The 16,768-nt window shown below is 43.5% G+C and overlaps 1 protein-coding gene across 7 annotated transcripts in view; it reads right to left on the minus strand.

Annotated features, from left to right (window-relative positions):
- Axs (Abnormal X segregation) overlaps positions 1-16,768 on the minus strand; it is a 177,344-nt gene that overhangs the window by 53,106 nt on the left and 107,470 nt on the right. For all 7 annotated transcript variants that reach the window (XM_067147280.2, XM_067147277.2, XM_067147275.2 and 4 more), the window contains 2 exons: positions 13,660-13,835; positions 6,577-6,738 (listed from right to left, as the gene is read on the minus strand). In XM_067147280.2, coding sequence (XP_067003381.1) covers positions 6,577-6,738; positions 13,660-13,835 — 338 coding nt within the window. The remainder of the gene's footprint in view (positions 1-6,576; positions 6,739-13,659; positions 13,836-16,768) is intronic.

Genomic DNA, 16,768 nt, shown 5'->3' on the forward strand with positions numbered 1-16,768 from the left:
TGTTTCAAACTGATCTCATGCGTCACCCCTGGAGGAACTTTTGGGGGGGAGGTCTGTACCGGGCGGTACACCTCTACACCGTTTATTTAAAAGTTGCGCCAGTTGAAACTCCTCTTCTGGAGGAAGGTTGAACTTTATCTACTCTATTAATTCTCTACTTTCTCAGAAGATGTCACCACGTGGAAAATTTTGAGTTTTTGAACTGTGTCACTTTTGATGTGTTTTTGTTTAGCTTGAAGTAAGAAGTGTGAACTTTCTCTTCTAGAGGACACTACTGAAGATCAACAATAGTGCAACCTAGTGCGGAGTCAAAGAACTATTTTGTTGAAGAAATTTTTATTTCAAATGTTTGTTCTTTGCTAAATTTCTTTCTGTTATTGTTTAAGTTGGCTGTATACCCCTCTCTTTCCCCTTGTTTTGCATGTAGCCAATCCCGAATTTCTTAAATTAATTTCTATCCAATCAGATGTATCTTCCCCCAACTTGAATCGATTGCGGGGTCCTAGCCAATAAAATAATTGTGGGCGGGTGTTTTCATTCCCCTAACGCCTAGAACCTTCCACGAGAGGTTATAAACTGCTGATTTTTGGGTCTCCGTGCCACTTCTGTTCCATCTTTCAGTGTATTAAGTACATCGCAGGAGGCGGGTAGCGCCTCTTTCTTCTGCAGCGGTCAACAATAAGGTAATGGCCGATTAATACATTTTTTTTCTTTTCTTGCTCAGCAGTTTAACTCTCGGGGCGGGTGCGAAGCGTTCTACCATGTAACCTTTTCCTAAAATGTAACTACTCTTTTCTTCGATTCTCTTGTAAAGCTACATTCTGGGATAGAGAGTGCTAACCCTCTCGAGCTCCCACTCATATTGTTTTGAGGTGAACTTATTTTTCTCAACCTATTCTTCGATAATGTAAAACAAATTGTTCTTTTCTAAGTCACCTCTGTAGTATGGGATTAGCCCTTGCATCAGTGGCCTAAGAGCCAAAGGAGGTCTTAAAATCAAAGTGTATTAGGAGTGCAAGCTCGCCTCCTCCCAAATTGTTTTAGAGGTCATTTAATTAACCTGCTTTTCATTTAATAGACCTCAGTAGATTGGGTATTTTACCCCTGTGTTTATGTCCGTTGACGGACAACTTGAAGGTGGAGTTTGGTGTGGCCTGGGAAAGGCTTAAATGAAAGAGCGAGTGGCTCTTTTGGAAACGGAGTGTGGTGTGCCTCGAGGAGGATTTACTGTGTAATTTGGAGCAAGTGCTCCAGGGTTTGATTGGGGTCTTCTGCCCCTTTATTAAAATTTGTACATCGGAAAGTTGGGCTAGTTGCTCAAAAATTGTGAACTCAGGGCTCGAAGCCCAAACTCTGTAACCCCTGCAATTGTACATTTCAAATTGTGTTTCGGCTACTAAGTACCTGTTCTTTGTTATTACTTAATATTGAAAAGAAAATATAACCTTGTTAAATTTTACGTTAACTTTGATTCCGTAGTTTGAGACCCATTCACGCCCGCACCTTCTTACACCTCTACCTACCATCAAAACGCGGTAACAATAATAATAACAATAACACGCAGGAGCTTCGAGTTCTAATATGGAACTGCCAGGGCGTCAGATCTAGGAAATATGAACTCGAAGCCTTCCTAGCTGCGAACTCAATACACGTAGCTCTCCTAACAGAGACCTTCCTCCCTCCGGGGAGGAAGTTCACTATAAGAGGCTACAAAATGCACAGAAGCGATAAGGCTAACAAAGTTGGAGGAGTGGCAGTCCTGGTAAGGAAGGACATCAAGCACATGGAGGTAGACATACCAGAGCTGGTCACGCTAGAGGCATGTGGAATAGCCCTACCAGTGCAAGGAACACTCATAAATGTAATAGCAGCATACTCCAGACCGACAAGCCTTAACACTCAAGACATAGAAACAGTACTAGGGCTAAATCGAAACACAGTGCTAGGAGGGGACTTAAACTCGAAACACGCCACCTGGGGATGCCTGAAACCAAACCCAGCAGGCACAAGGCTGTATGACCACATGCTAACCCAGGACTATGTGGTAACGGCCCCCAGTGAGCCCACGTTCCTAGCACCGAACGATCACGTATCCGACATACTTGAGATAGCCCTATTGCGACATATTCCTCAAAGGCATAGCATTAAGGTAGTGAACGACCTGGGGTCGAGGCACCAACCAGTGATATTTACACTAGATGCGAACCCAGAGGAATATGAGAAAAACCCCAGACGCCGGCTCAACTATAAAGCAGCCAACTGGGGCAAATTCGAACGCAAGCTAGACACACTCCTACAGGGAAGCGAAGGCATGCTAATAGACAGCACAGCCCAAATTGACGAAGCAGTCAAAACCCTCGTAGAAGCAATTCAAACAGCCACAACTGCGAGCATATCGCTAAGCAAACACAGAGAAACACCTCTTTTCTAGATCCCAGCGCACATTAAAGAGTTAATACGCAGGCGTAACAGCCACAGGCGTAACTGGGCTCGACATCACAGAGACGAAGACCGCGAGATGAAAAACGAACTAAACACGGAAATACAAAAGCAACTACTCGAATACAGGTCGGAAAAGTGGAACAACCACCTCAAACTTTTCGACACCAACACCAGGCCAGTGTGGAACTTAGCGAGACACTTCACGCGAGAACCACATAACATCCCTACCATCAAGGGACCTAACGGCCCGGTTTACGAGAACCGTGACAAAGCCGAAATCATAGCGGACTCCATAGAGGCGGCTTTCACCCCAAACGAAATACCATCTGACCCAGCCTTCATCAGGCAAACTGAGGCAAAGGTAGCAGAATTCCTTGAAAACGCACCTAAGCCGGAGGTTAAGAGGACAAATATACACGAAATTAAGTGGATTATAGGTCATCTTAACTCCAAGAAGGCGCCAGGCCCAGACGAGATCCAGAACATAATAATTAAGAAATTAACTCACAAAGCCCTAACACTACTTACCAGCATCTTCAATGCAATGTTCAGACTACAATACTACCCTGAACAATGGAAAAGGGCTAGGATCCTCGTATTTGGAAAACCAGGCAAAGACAAGTCAGACCCCAACAACTACAGACCCATCAGCCTTCTGGACGCCCTCAGTAAAGTATTCGAGAAAATACTACTGAAAAGGTTAATAGGGCATATCAAGGAAAAAGGTATAATTCGCAACGAGCAGTTTGGCTTTAGGAACGCACATTCTGCCCCACAACTGCTCACTCGATTCATAGAACAAGCCACCATAGGTCTCAACAAACGAAGAGACACAGGAACGGTTTTCCTTGATATCCAGAAAGCATTCGACAAAGTCTGGCACGAAGGCCTACTAGCGAAACTAATAGACCACGAATTCCACCCAGGCTATATAAGACTTATTAAATCTTATCTGGAGGGCCGAGAGTTCAAAGTAGACGTACATAACACGCTGTCAAGTACTCGCAGGATTAGAGCGGGCGTAGCCCAAGGGTCCCTTATCGGCCCAATCCTCTTCGTCCTGTATACAAACGACATGCCTACGACAGAACTCACTACCACACACCTCTACGCTGATGACACCGCTATCTCAGTTCAACATCCACAACTAGCGTGCGCTCGAAAGAGGCTCCAAGTAGCACTAAGAACTCTCGAGCCTTGGCTAACGAAATGGGGCATCAAGGTCAATGTTGACAAGTGCCAAGCAGTGCTGTTCACTAAGAAGAACAGACTCACACGCAAACCAGTCAACATAAAAGCGCTAAAGCTTTTCAACGAAGATATAGTGTGGCATGACAAAGTCAAATACCTAGGAGTAGTCCTAGACAGAAAGCTCACCATGCTACACCACATCAATGATATTCAAAGAAAAGCACACATACGACTTAACCAGCTATATCCTATACTGAACAAAAAGTCCAGTATAAAAACGGAAGTAGCCATAAACATGTATAAGGCCTTAATCAGACCAATAATCATGTACGCAGCCCCAGCGTGGGGGTACACTGCAATGACGAACCTGGATAAGCTGGAATTAATACAAAATAAATGCCTACGAGCAGCGACCAGACTCCCTTTCGACACGCCAATACGCCAACTACGCAGTATTGCGAAAGTCAGCTCAATAAGGCACCAAATACGTAAACAGACACTAAACATGTACAGAAAGTCATGGAGTAATAAGATCAACCCGTTAATAAGCGGGATCGGACGCTACGACGTTGATCTGTACAAAAAGTATCCTACACCGAAGCACATTCTGTTCAGCCACAGGGTTGGGTGGGCGAGGGGCCGATAGCCAACCCACTCCCGCCAAGCTGACACCTATATACCACATACACCCACACACTGCAGACTCCTATGTAAATATGTAAATATGTTTCAGCTGTCCTAGACCCAGGGACCAGGCGAGGAAGATTGACAAAAAGTACAACTTAAGAAGACGACGGCAACGCAGCCAGACGGCCAAGGACGTGTCAATCCACCCCCGCCCCCCTACAGAGACATGGGAGCGGAACACCAGCCCGCGCCCTATAAACAGCACTAATATCTATCTGTTATCTCTTTCCTATCTAGGTTGTAAGCTGGACATGAGAGCAGGCAAACAGCCGGCACTCCAATGAGAACTTGTATATACGTATGTTATTAATAATCTTAGTTTTAGATCTGCAGTGACAAGTGTGTTCAAACAACACCGCATAGAGGGACATCGACAGGAGGAAGAAGATAGCCCCTTGCATGCAAGGTTTGGCTCTAATTCCCCCCTCTCCAAAAGGAGACTTGGCACCAGGGACTGCTGGCTGCTGGACAATGGGACGAACCTGTGGCCCAAAGCCCAGACGCTAGCAGACCCGAGCCGACCCGGCAGTGACAAGAAGGACTGATCCCCATAATAACAAAAATTGCAAGGAATTGGTTTATGTTTGTGCATGTTACCTGTTCCTAACTAACATAACCTCTGGTCTTTTTCCAGCCCACATCCTTGCATGTGCTATCAAAAGATGTCAGGTTTTACATGTAGGCTCTTTCTTCTTTCTGCCTATGTGGTTTTTCCCTGACCCTTCAATACCATACCTTAACACTATCCAACCAATACAAACTTTGCCGTGGTAGCGAGTCTGACTCGGAAACCGGCAGATACTCCTTGTATCACTTCCCACTCTTCCCTGCTATCTCTTTCTTCTTCTTAGAAATAATAGCATGTCGGAGGCCATGTAGATTGAGTCGATGGTCACGCGGGGGGAGCGGGCTTCGGGGGCCCCCCCGAAGAAAAAAAAAAAATCATGGCCACCAGGCGGACTGGTGATGGTGGTGGTGATTACTGTTGCAAGAGGAAGTACAACTAGGCAACCACCCTCAAATAACACTAATGAGGGAAAATGGAAGAGGTCCGACACTTCGAAAACCGAAGGTAATCGACGAAAGAAAGAAAGAAAGGGACAGGAAAGACTCCCTACGTCTTCAAACCTAATACTGTCGGGTCGGAAAAGAACAAGAAGGCGTTGGAAGAGAGCAAGATTTGACTATGGAGGTCAGATCGGGAAGAAGAAAGGAGCTAACTAACAATGTGCGAATCAATTCCACATCAGCAGTACCCTTAAGGGACTTGTATCTGTTGAGTCTAGTTGCCATCGACGTTCGATTTTCGTTGCCTCTTTCTTACTTTACGTTTCAGTTTAGTGTACTATGTCCTCGTAGAAAATTCCCCATGAGGAAAGTTGTACTAAATATTACATCATGCAATGAATTATCACAACAAAAATATGTAAAATTTACAGCATGAAAATTAGTTTGTGGGAATTTAAATTATTGCCCGACTCCTTGGCTGAATGGCCATCGTCGAGGCCTTCAGTTCAGAGGGTCCCGTATTCGATGTCCGGCCGGATCGGGAATTTTATTCGCGTGTGATTAATTCTTCTGGCTCGGGGACTGGGTATTTGTGTTTGTCCCAACACTTTCCTCTTCATATTCAGACAACAAACTAGACTACCAACCACCACAGAAGCGCACAATAGTGATTACATCCTCCATATGGCGTTGGCATCAGGAAGGGCATCCGGCCGTAAAGAGGACCAAATCTATATATGTTACACAGTTCGCACCCGTGACCCCACATATGTGGAAAAAGCGGCAGAAGAAGAATTAAAATTATTGGCATTAACATCTAAATGTTAATGACCAACAGTAACTATGTCAACTACCTTTAATATTAAAATTGTCCGGCTCCATGGCTAAATGGTTAGCGTGCTGGCCTTCGGTCATAGGAGTCCCGGCAGGCTCGGGAATTTTAACCATCATTGGTTAATTTCGCTGGCATGGGGGCTGGGTGTATGTGTCGTCTTCATCATTTCATCCTCATCACGATGCACAGGTCGCCTACGGGAGTCAAATCAAAAACCTGCATCTGGCGAGCCAAACATGTCCTCGGGCACTCCCAGCACTAAAAGCTATACGCCATTTCATTTCATTACAACATTAAATTTAAGTTCGGGAGTGGTACTCTGAAAGACAGGAACATAAATGGCAGTTGTGTTCAACAACAAATCACTATCAACATCACTCACAAGAGCTACAATTTCAGTACTAGGTGCTAACCCTGGCGTACGTTTTCCATCTCGGGAACTGTGGCTGAATGCGTCCCGTAACCCGGTCCACTGCCATGTGGCCCCGGAAGTTGGGGCGAGGGTCGTCGTCCAAGCTTGTCATGTTGATAGTACCCCACGAGAATGCCAACTCGTTACTTTTGCGTTTCCATATCTGTAAGACAAAATAAAATATACATAAGCTACGGAGGAAACACACACACACACACATCAAGATATACGGTATAGATACAAAATACATGACCATACTGTTAACGTGAAAAAATGTATAAAAACCAGGATCTCCTGAAGTAGACCGACAGGCAGCTTGATATGCATTGTATGACAGAGAAATTCGAAAGATGATAACGCAGTCGCAAAAAATAAAAAAGATCTTATAAAGTAGAAAATACAAACTAATATCCGTGATATGAGAACAGGGAGAATAGGAATAAACGCTTATAATGTTTTTGAAAATTAGCGGATCGAACATTTTCAGAAAACGTTGTGGTCCAGGATACAAGCAAACAGGTCTGAAGGTAGATACATTGACTCCACACACTCCCGTCTTCCTTTTCTCCATTCCTCATCCGATGCGCACCAGTATGAGTAGCGGTCTCTTGGTAGACCAAGGCCCTTCAAAGGCTGTAGTACCATGTTTTTTTTTTTTTACCAGTTACTTCCGGCGGCCTCCCCCCCAACCTTCCAAAGGGGGTATTGCCTCCTTCCAGGGGGGTAGTTCTTTACGTTTTATTAAGAAGGTGATAAGACATGATAATGATTATATAGTATTATAATAATTATCATCGAGGATAGCATTTGAGGATAGTGTGTTACATTGCAAGTTGCATATTTTATTTGAGGTACTGAATTATCATGTTTTGAGGCAAAGAGTTATACTAATTTTCAGTTATAAAAAGAGGAAGATCTGCTGTAAAGTCGTGCAGTTTAGGGCGAAACTCCTTAACAAGACCGCATAATGTAGTAGTACTTCAGCTAACGCGATGATCTTTAGAGAATGATGTCACATATCAAAGTTTAACGCAACACAAAGGAAGAAATGAGCACCACGATCAAATAAGGCTATGTAAAAAAGTGCTTGCATGGCCTTGAACTCTGCGTTCCTGTATCCCTAATTAAGGCCACGGCCGTTATCTTCCCAGAATCAAGCCTTGCCCCATCTCAGCAGTATCGTAAACCTGTGAAGGTTGAGACACACGGCAAAGGCCTACTGCAAATTGTGTGGGCGGCGTATTCTGCGAACATGAATTGTGATGAACGTGAATGGCGTGAACTGAAGGGAGCAACTGCCCGCCATTCTAATCCTCCTGCTAAGAGGGAAAAAGGAAAATATCTTCTAGCCATGACTAGTTTGCTTGATATAGTCAGAACAGACGAAAGACAGTTCTAACATTCCAAATGTAATTCCATGACACTGTCTGAGCACGCAGCCTTCATTTCTGTCCTAACTATAGCATAGGAATGTGCTATTCTAATCTGTATCACATTCAAGTTACAATGAGGTTTTAAGTTTTGTTGTAGAATAATTCCTTCGATCATTGGTCCCCTTATTTTAGGTCCCTCATCTTTTTGCCAAACGCATTCCTACCAGCGCTGTCGCTTGTCCGAATCGCATGCGGACGAACCGATTGAGCCGGTTTACAGGAGTATATCCCAACTAAGTTTCACCTTCAAGTCGAAGGTATCTAGTTATAACCTATTCTCTCCGCTTCAGACTCGCCGAGTGACCTAATTATTCACTGTGAGTCAAGAGGGTGTGTCGTCTGCTTTCTGCATCATACAACAATTTAATTAGGTAGAGTAACATGTCCTGTGCCTCAGCGTGACCTATTATGAACATGAAAATCCAGTTTGAAGTGGTTCAGGAATGGAATGAATTAAACCTCCATCTAGTGACGAGAATAGCAACTGTGCCGGCTACCGAAACCTGTCGCACTCGTCTGCGGCAAGGATTAATGACTGACAAATGAAATGATATGGGAGAGTTGCTGGAAAGAAAGACGACAAGGAAAACCGGAGTGTCCGGAGAAAGACCTGAGCCACCTCCGCTTTTGTCCAGCAGAGATATCACGTGGAGTGACCGGGATTTGAACCACGGAACACAGTAGTGAGAGGCAGGTGCACTGCCAACTGAGCCACGAAGGCTACCGTGACCTGTAATCATAGAAAAATACGTTGTTAAATATTAGCACACGTATGACAACGGATCACCGACCTCTCACTTCAGACAATATGTTGGAATAGAGTCCTCATCCGGAGAATCTTACTGGTCTCTCTTATGGTTATATAAATTTAGCAGGCGGCTTTTTTATACAAGTGCTGCAAACGTAACTTCGTAAGCTGGGCTGATTGGCTTAGACGGTAGAAGCGCTGGTCTTCTGTACCCAAGTTGGCGGGTTCGATCACGGCTCAGTCCAGTGGTATTTGAAGGTGCTCAAATACGTCGGTCTCCTGTCATTAGATTTAGCGGCACGTAAAAGAACACCTGTGGGACAAATTTACAGCACCTTGCCGTCTCTGTAAACCATGCAAGTAGGTAGAGGGGCGTAGAAACATTATCATTATTTTTAGAGTCTCTTTATTATCCTTTCAGTGCTGTGATATGCCACCTGAAAGAGACGAGTGGCAGCGGAAGAGATAACACGTCTCATTTAACAATAGTGCGTGTAATGTTATTGTTGAATAGTTTTAGAGGCTTCGGAAATTTAGATCATCAACACCCTGTATTGAGTTCAACTTCCTGGCTGAATGGTCAGCGTGCATTAGGTCCATACGGTCCCGAGTTCGATTCCCGACCAGGCCGGGTATTATAGAGTCCTTCTTCCTTACAGTTATCCTCCCCTCCCACACACACGCTTAGTGGGTTATTGTGTAGATTAATTTCCTCCAATTGTTCCTGTCTGAGATCAGGTTTACATGTAGTTTCAACTCATTTGGTACTACTACTACTACAGTACCGGTACAAGGTACGACGTATTGTATGTTGGTATATTCGTTATCAGTCTCTCATTAGCTCTAACGTTCTATTTCGAGTGAGGAATGTAACGTATACGACTTGTTGACATTCCTGAATCTGCATTTCCCGTTCACTTGATAGATTTTTTATGGTAGTGTGTAAACACTGCAATTAATCGAGGACGTATGAAGCTGAAGAGAAGATACATTTGCTCTAGCGTAGTTGCCATTTCATTTCTAAACAACTGTAAAGAAATTCTTCGTACTTTGTCAGAACGCCAGAGTGCCTGTATGACCTATACCTTCTATTAGATGCTATTATTATCAAGGATATTTGCGTTCCGGCTTACAGTAACTTTTTATTCTATGGCTAAAAATTAAGTAGTCTACTGTAGATTATTTTTCTTTGCGTTTAGGCCATCTGTGGACCACGGTGCTTGTGTTCTAGCTGTGTTTTTGTCGTCGTCTGCCCCTTTTGGCGTACTGGATTGTGTTCTTAGTGGCCTCTTGACCCTTCCTGTTGGCCCAGTATTCCTTCATTTTATCGCTGAATTCTTTCCTGCGCTCCTCTGACCTCTGACCAATTCCCGGGTCCTCGGTGGCTAGCTGATGTAAGGGATGTTAGGAAAGGTTTAGTTTTGACCATTAAACGGTCAACGGTATGCATTCCTGTCAGCAATGGCGGCTTGATTAATATTAAGCTCATGTAATTTTCTTCTTCTTCTTCTTCTTCTTAATATGTTTACCCTCCAGGGTCGGTTTTACCCTCGGACTCAGCGAGGGTTCCCCCCTCTACCGCCTCAAGGGCAGTGTCCTGGAGCATGAGACTTTCGGTTGGAGATACAACTGGGAAGGAGGACCAGTGCCTCGCCCAGGCGGCCTCACCTGCTATGCTGTACAGAGGCCTTGTGAGGGGATGGGAAGATTGGAAAGGACAGGCTAGGAAGAGGGAAGGAAGCGGCCGTGGCCTTAAGTTAGGTATCATCCCGGCATTTGCCTGGAAAAGAAGTGGGAAACGCACGGAAAATCACTTCGAGGATGGCTGAGGTAGGAATCGAACCCACCTCTAGTCATTTGACCTCCCGAGGCTGAGTGGACCCCGTTCCATCCCTCGTACTACTTTTCGAATTTCGTGGCAGAGCCGGAAATAGGACCCGGGCCTGCGGAGGTGGCATACAATCACGCTAAACACTACACCAAGAGGCGTTATTTATTTATAATTGTTTTAATTCATTCGTGCATTCTTAACTTTCTCTTAAAATGTCAGAGGCAATTACTTTCGTATTTGGCCCTTAAATTGACATTCCTCTGAGTGGAGGTGGTAGAATAAATCCTCAGTATCACTTGCCTGTCGTAAGAAGCGACTAAAAGGGGGACGAAGGACTCTCAACTCAAGCGTGTGGGTTGACGGCCACGGTTTCCCTAGCTGAGCCTGGCATTGCGTCGACTTGTCAGATTTTTCACTTTTATCTTTGCTATCCGATCTCCCTTGGCCAACACTTGTTCCCTTACGACCCCGACAGTATTCTTTCATTTTCATGGTCCTTCCATTGTTTTACGACCGGATGCTCTTCCTGACGCCAACCGTATGTGGAGGGATGTACTTACAATTGCGCGTTTCTGCGGTGGTTGGTGGTTTAGTGTGTTGTCTGAATATGAAGAGGAAAGTGTTGGGACAAACGCAAATACCTAGTCCCCGAGCCAGAAGATTAAATCAGATGCGATTAAAATTCCTGACCCGGCTGGAAATCGAACACGGGACCCTCTCTAAATGAAGAAGCAAATATTATAAAAAACACAAAGATCCATTCCCCGGGTCAAAACACTTAAGCAGGTGTGGCTAAAATCCCCGGTATAGCCGATCAGTGGACTCTCTGAACCGATGGCCTCAACGGTCACATTCAGCCAAGTAGGTGATCCTTAAAATAATAATAATAATAATAATAATAATAATAATAATAATAATAATAATAATAATCTCTTAATTTGACTTAATAAGACTACAACACTATAATCAAACAAATTAAAACCTATGGGAGTTGATTTTTTTGTTCGCGTATAGGAAACACATACACCATCTGCACGACTTTACAGCAGATCTTCCTCTTTTTATAACTTTTCTAGAGTTCCATTTAATGAAGTGTTAGTGGTATTTCCGGCACTTCTCGCTGAACTCATTCCAATAATACCATTTTCTCCAGTCTTTAAATACAATAAAATCAGATTCTCGGCTACAGTTGACCAATATGTAAGAAACGACATTTTATTTCTTTGGAAAAGTTGTCAACCTCACAAATGCTATCATGAAGACCTCGGGCAATAACTTACATTACGCTGTACAACATGACCATCATTCAATCTTTTGGCTGCAGATACGAACGACTCCTGACTAACAGGCCAAGTGGGATTTAATCCAGGATGATGAGGTTAATTTCTATTCCTTAGCTAACGATCAGACTACCCTACTTCCAGTGGCGGCTCGTTTGGGAGGCGCTAAGGCGCGCGCCTCCCACGGGGTTCCGTTAAATTAGGGAATTTTAATCTTAAATGTTAACAAGGGAAATTTACTATTATTACCAAGGGCGCGAGTTGTACTGTACTGCGGCCCGATGCGCTGCTGGCCCTGCGCAGGAGGGCGCTCTCTCATAGCGGACCAAATACTCCGAGTCTCACTCGACTGGCCTTGAGGGAGCCAATCAGAGGCACAGTAGTGATGTGCTGTTCTAACGGAGATTCCGGCGCGTTTCTGCCGCGGCCTATCCTTGCACCCAACCTACCCGAAACATTACTGATTTGATTTCTATTTAACAGGGGTCAGTTTGTGCCATTTCTCTCCTAAAACTAGGGACTATTTTACTGAGGCACTTACCTGAGTTAAATGTGCCGGTATATATTTAAATTAGTCTTGTAATTTTTAGGATTATTAACTAACGAAACGAGTAACGACGGTAACTACTGTCTCCTCGCACTTGACTCATGTTGGCCATACTCACTGGAGAGCGGGATGTTTAGCTGTGTGTTGATGAATGATCTCGTGAAGTGACCGTGTTAAGGTGAAATTAGGAGAAAGGTTGTGATTTATATGTAGGGGTAGTGTTATGTTTGCACTTCGTACAGTATGATTACTGTCGAACATATTAAAGAACTAACGTTTTCTTCTCTTTCTATCGAAAAGAAAGTCGAACTGAAGGAGTGTGGTAGGCCGACACCAGACTTCTTGTTGAAAAAACCGGAGACCAAGGAAAATGAAAATAGGGCTTTCCAAAGACAAATGAATTCTCCTGACGTATATAATAAGAACGCGCGGATATGTGGAAGTGATATCTCAGAAACCTTTTCTGCATTCCTTGCCTGCTATTCTCCCGTTCTAGGAAAGGAGATAAATGGATCACCACAGGGGTGATATCAATAGTACCATGGACTCTGAAATGCTTGGTGAAGTCAATGTCGTGTCTTGTTTAAGTGATCACTACAGTGAAACTATTCGTAAACATAATTCGATCGTGGACAAGAACAGGCAAATGTTAATAATAATAATAATAATAATAATAATAATAATAATAATAATAATAATAATAATAATAATAATAAAAATAATTGCATATGCATTGCACCGTATAGTGTTCGAAGTGTGTATCTTGATAACATGGTTTGAAGAACTTGAGATATATTATGGAATTATGAAACTAAGGCGCGCCCCCCACTGTTGATATCCACGAGCCGCCACTGTACTTCATAAGCACAAATGAGCTTCGTCTGCAACTTCTGTCGATCTCGTCTTTTTTGCAATTAATCCAGGAGAAAAGCGGCTCATCTTTGCCGACTGATTCTGCTAATGACATGAAAGTGATAATGAAAACATTTTTCTATTTACTATGTAACTTATCAAAGTTCGTGAGTATCGGTGAATCGGTGATGTAACCTGGGGATTGCCAGTAACAGGAACTGAAGAAAACATGGCCTCTACATCATACGGAGATGGTGGAGGATACTATTTTAAGAGGAAGAACAGCTGAGTGGTGGTGGTGATTGTTGTTTTAAGAGGAAGACAATTGGGCAACCATCGTTTCTACAACATTCCTATTCATTGTAATAAAAGCGAGATGGCATCAGTACTCACTTCGAGGAAGACAGTAACCCATAGCACGTTGAAAAGACAGAAGAAGGTGATGCTCTCAGCGGAAACCAGGAGCTGTATGAAGCCTAGGATCATTGGAATGACCAACGCCGTCGTGTAGAAGCCTAGGAAGATGAAGTACAATGATACCGCTTCGCCGAAGTAGAGTCGAATCTCCTCTGGAATGTAAAGACAAGGATAATTAGATATGTGAAAAATAAGCACTAGGCTACGTGCATGAACTGAAAAACACAAAGAGTTCAGGAAAGGAAACAGTTTGATGATTACAGATGAAATGAAAGCAATTATATAGTTTTAATTCACTGCAGTTATGTGATTGATAGGTTGATATGGAATCCAAATTATATGTACGTGATTTTCCATTTCAAAATACCCCATACACATGCATTGCCCATGATTCGAACCGCAGTTGCTTTGTTGAGAAGGCAGTAATGGTGTCAGTGGGAAATAGATATAAAAGAAAGTAATGGAAAGGAATAAACAGTTCGGTTCCTTCGCTGAATGGTCAGCATTCTTGCCTTCGGTTCAGAGGGCCATGTGTTCGATTCTCGGCCGGGCCGAGGATTTTAACTGCATATGGTTAATTTCTCCGAATCGTGGACTAAGTGCCTGTGACTGTCTTCGTACACCACACTTCATTTACAGACAGCACGCCACACTGCCGTTATAGAAACACGCAACAATGCATACATTCTTACACTCAAGGTTGGCGTCAGAAAGGACACTGGGGCGTAAAACTGGGCCAAATCCTGATCAAGTATCGATATATTGGGTAAAAGTCCAGAAGAAGAAGAAGAAGAAGAAGAATCGAAAGGAAGAAACAAGGGATAACAAAAGTAATAGGGTCACGAAAAGGAGCACGCAATACGATAACAAGTGGGTAGAGAGTGCAACAGAAAGAGGAGATAAGAATAAAGAAAATACAGAAGAAAATAAACATCTCCATATCTTCATGCACTGCCATCTTTAAATGTATGTAGGTTCGCTTCTTTCCTCATCAATTCTGGTTCTACATTCATTTTTTCTCACCGAGCTCGATAGCTGCAGTCGCTTAAGTGCGGCCAGTATCCAGTAATCGGGAGATAGTGGGTTAGAACCCTACTGTCGGCAGCCCTGAAGATGGTTTTCCGTGGTTTCCCATTTTCACACCAGGCAAATGCTGAGGCTGTACCTTAATTAAGGCCACGGCCGCTTCCTTCCCATTCCTAAGCCTTTCCCATCCCATCGTCGCCATAAGACGTATCTCAGCAACCAACGAGCTATATTTTGCTTTCCATATCAGAGAGGCTTGCCTGCTGCCATTTCCTGATGGATACAGTACTTTTGTATCCATCTCTTGGCACAGGCCAGAGTAAAGTGTAGCTTTCACCGAAGTCCCAGTCTCATCCATGGCTGTGACAATATGGAAGCTGCTGGGGTATGGGTGGTGCTGATTAATGACATTCAGAGCACGACTAGTGCATCTGAGTGTTATGAAAGGTGTTGCTCAAAGGGTCAGTCGTGCTGCAATAGCACTTTCTGACCCAGTGAGGAAAGCAATGGCAAACTACCTCACTCCTCGTCTTGCCTAGTACGCCTAATTTTGGTGCTGCCATTGGTTTTTGCGGTTTCCTCATAACCGCATAACTTTTGGTGGTGCTATTTGAGGATCCAACCAGCCTCTGGGCTGATGACCTAACAGACAGATCAGAGAGGCGGGTATCAACAGTCATTGAGGCACCATTTTCATAGATCTTCAGTCTGATGTAAAAAGTCTAGGACAGCAAGAATGTCGAAAAAAGGCAAGAAAATATGAGAGGCAAGAATAGGTGGTAAAAGGCTATGAACACAGAAGTGGGGTATAGGATATGACGAGCTCCGTAGTAAGGAAGATCAATTTAAATTAGGAAAGGAACCGTGGACGATCTGTAGAGAAACTATAGAGATAAGAGATAGGCCAACTTTACATCAGTATTGATACCTGGCCGATGCGCTGTATGCCTTACTCCACACTAAACGTCTGCAAATCTACGTTATGTAGACTGTGTGACACTCAGTGCCTGATTAACCACCTCTCTGAATTGTCTTGTAGGTTAGATGATAGACACGTAGAAGTATGTCCTACTAGCTGCACGATTTTCGGAGAAGCCGAGGTGCCGGAATTCTGTCCCACAGGAGTACATTTACCAGTCAGTAAGTTACTAACATGAGATTGGTACATCTAAACACCTTCAGAAATACCAGCGGATTGGGCCAGGATTGAACCACCAACTTGGCTCTACCGTCTGAGCCACTCAGTCCGGTACCGCTGGCTTAGGGAGAGACTTACTTTCCTGCCTTTCTGGTCAAATTTTTTTTTGATTGGATGATTTCATTCTTAGAAGGTCCGATTCGTTGGCTGAATGGTCAGCGTAATGGCCTTCGGATCAGAGGGTCCCGGATTCAATTCCCGGCCGGGTCACGGATTTTAACCTTCATTGGTTAATTCCAATGGCTCGGGGGCTGGGTGTTTGTGCTGTCCCCAACATCCCTGCAACTCATACACCACACATAACACTATCCTCCACCACATTAAACACGCAGTTACCTACACTTGGCAGATGCCGCCCACCCTCATCGAAGGGTCTGCCTTACAAGGGCTGCACCCGGCTACAAATAGCCACACGAAATTATTATTATTATTATTATTATTATTATTATTATTATTATTATTATTATTATTATTATTTTTATTATTATTATTAGAAGTATCGGAATCGGAATCAGAATACGTCTTGTTCGTCCTTCAGGTAGAGGACGAATGCTCTCAGTCCCTTCAACAGAAAATTTAACTTGAAAGGCCTATAAATTATTCCCAATAAGCATACTTCATAAGACGAATATATTGTCGTATTAGTAACATTGAATGTATATTACCAACTATCAGAGAAATAAGCACAAATGCTCCAGCTTATTAAACTTAATCTACTAAAATAAAAAAATAAAAAAGGAAGTTCTAGGTAATTTTCTTCATAGGTTTCGGTGTTTCGCAACGGAACAGAACTGAAAACAACGTTTATTCGTATCCCGTTAATCCGGATATAAAACGTGTATAAACTAATATTTAAGTCGT

This window comes from Anabrus simplex, chromosome 5 (genome assembly GCF_040414725.1).
Source record: "Anabrus simplex isolate iqAnaSimp1 chromosome 5, ASM4041472v1, whole genome shotgun sequence".
NCBI lineage: Eukaryota > Metazoa > Arthropoda > Insecta > Orthoptera > Tettigoniidae > Anabrus > Anabrus simplex.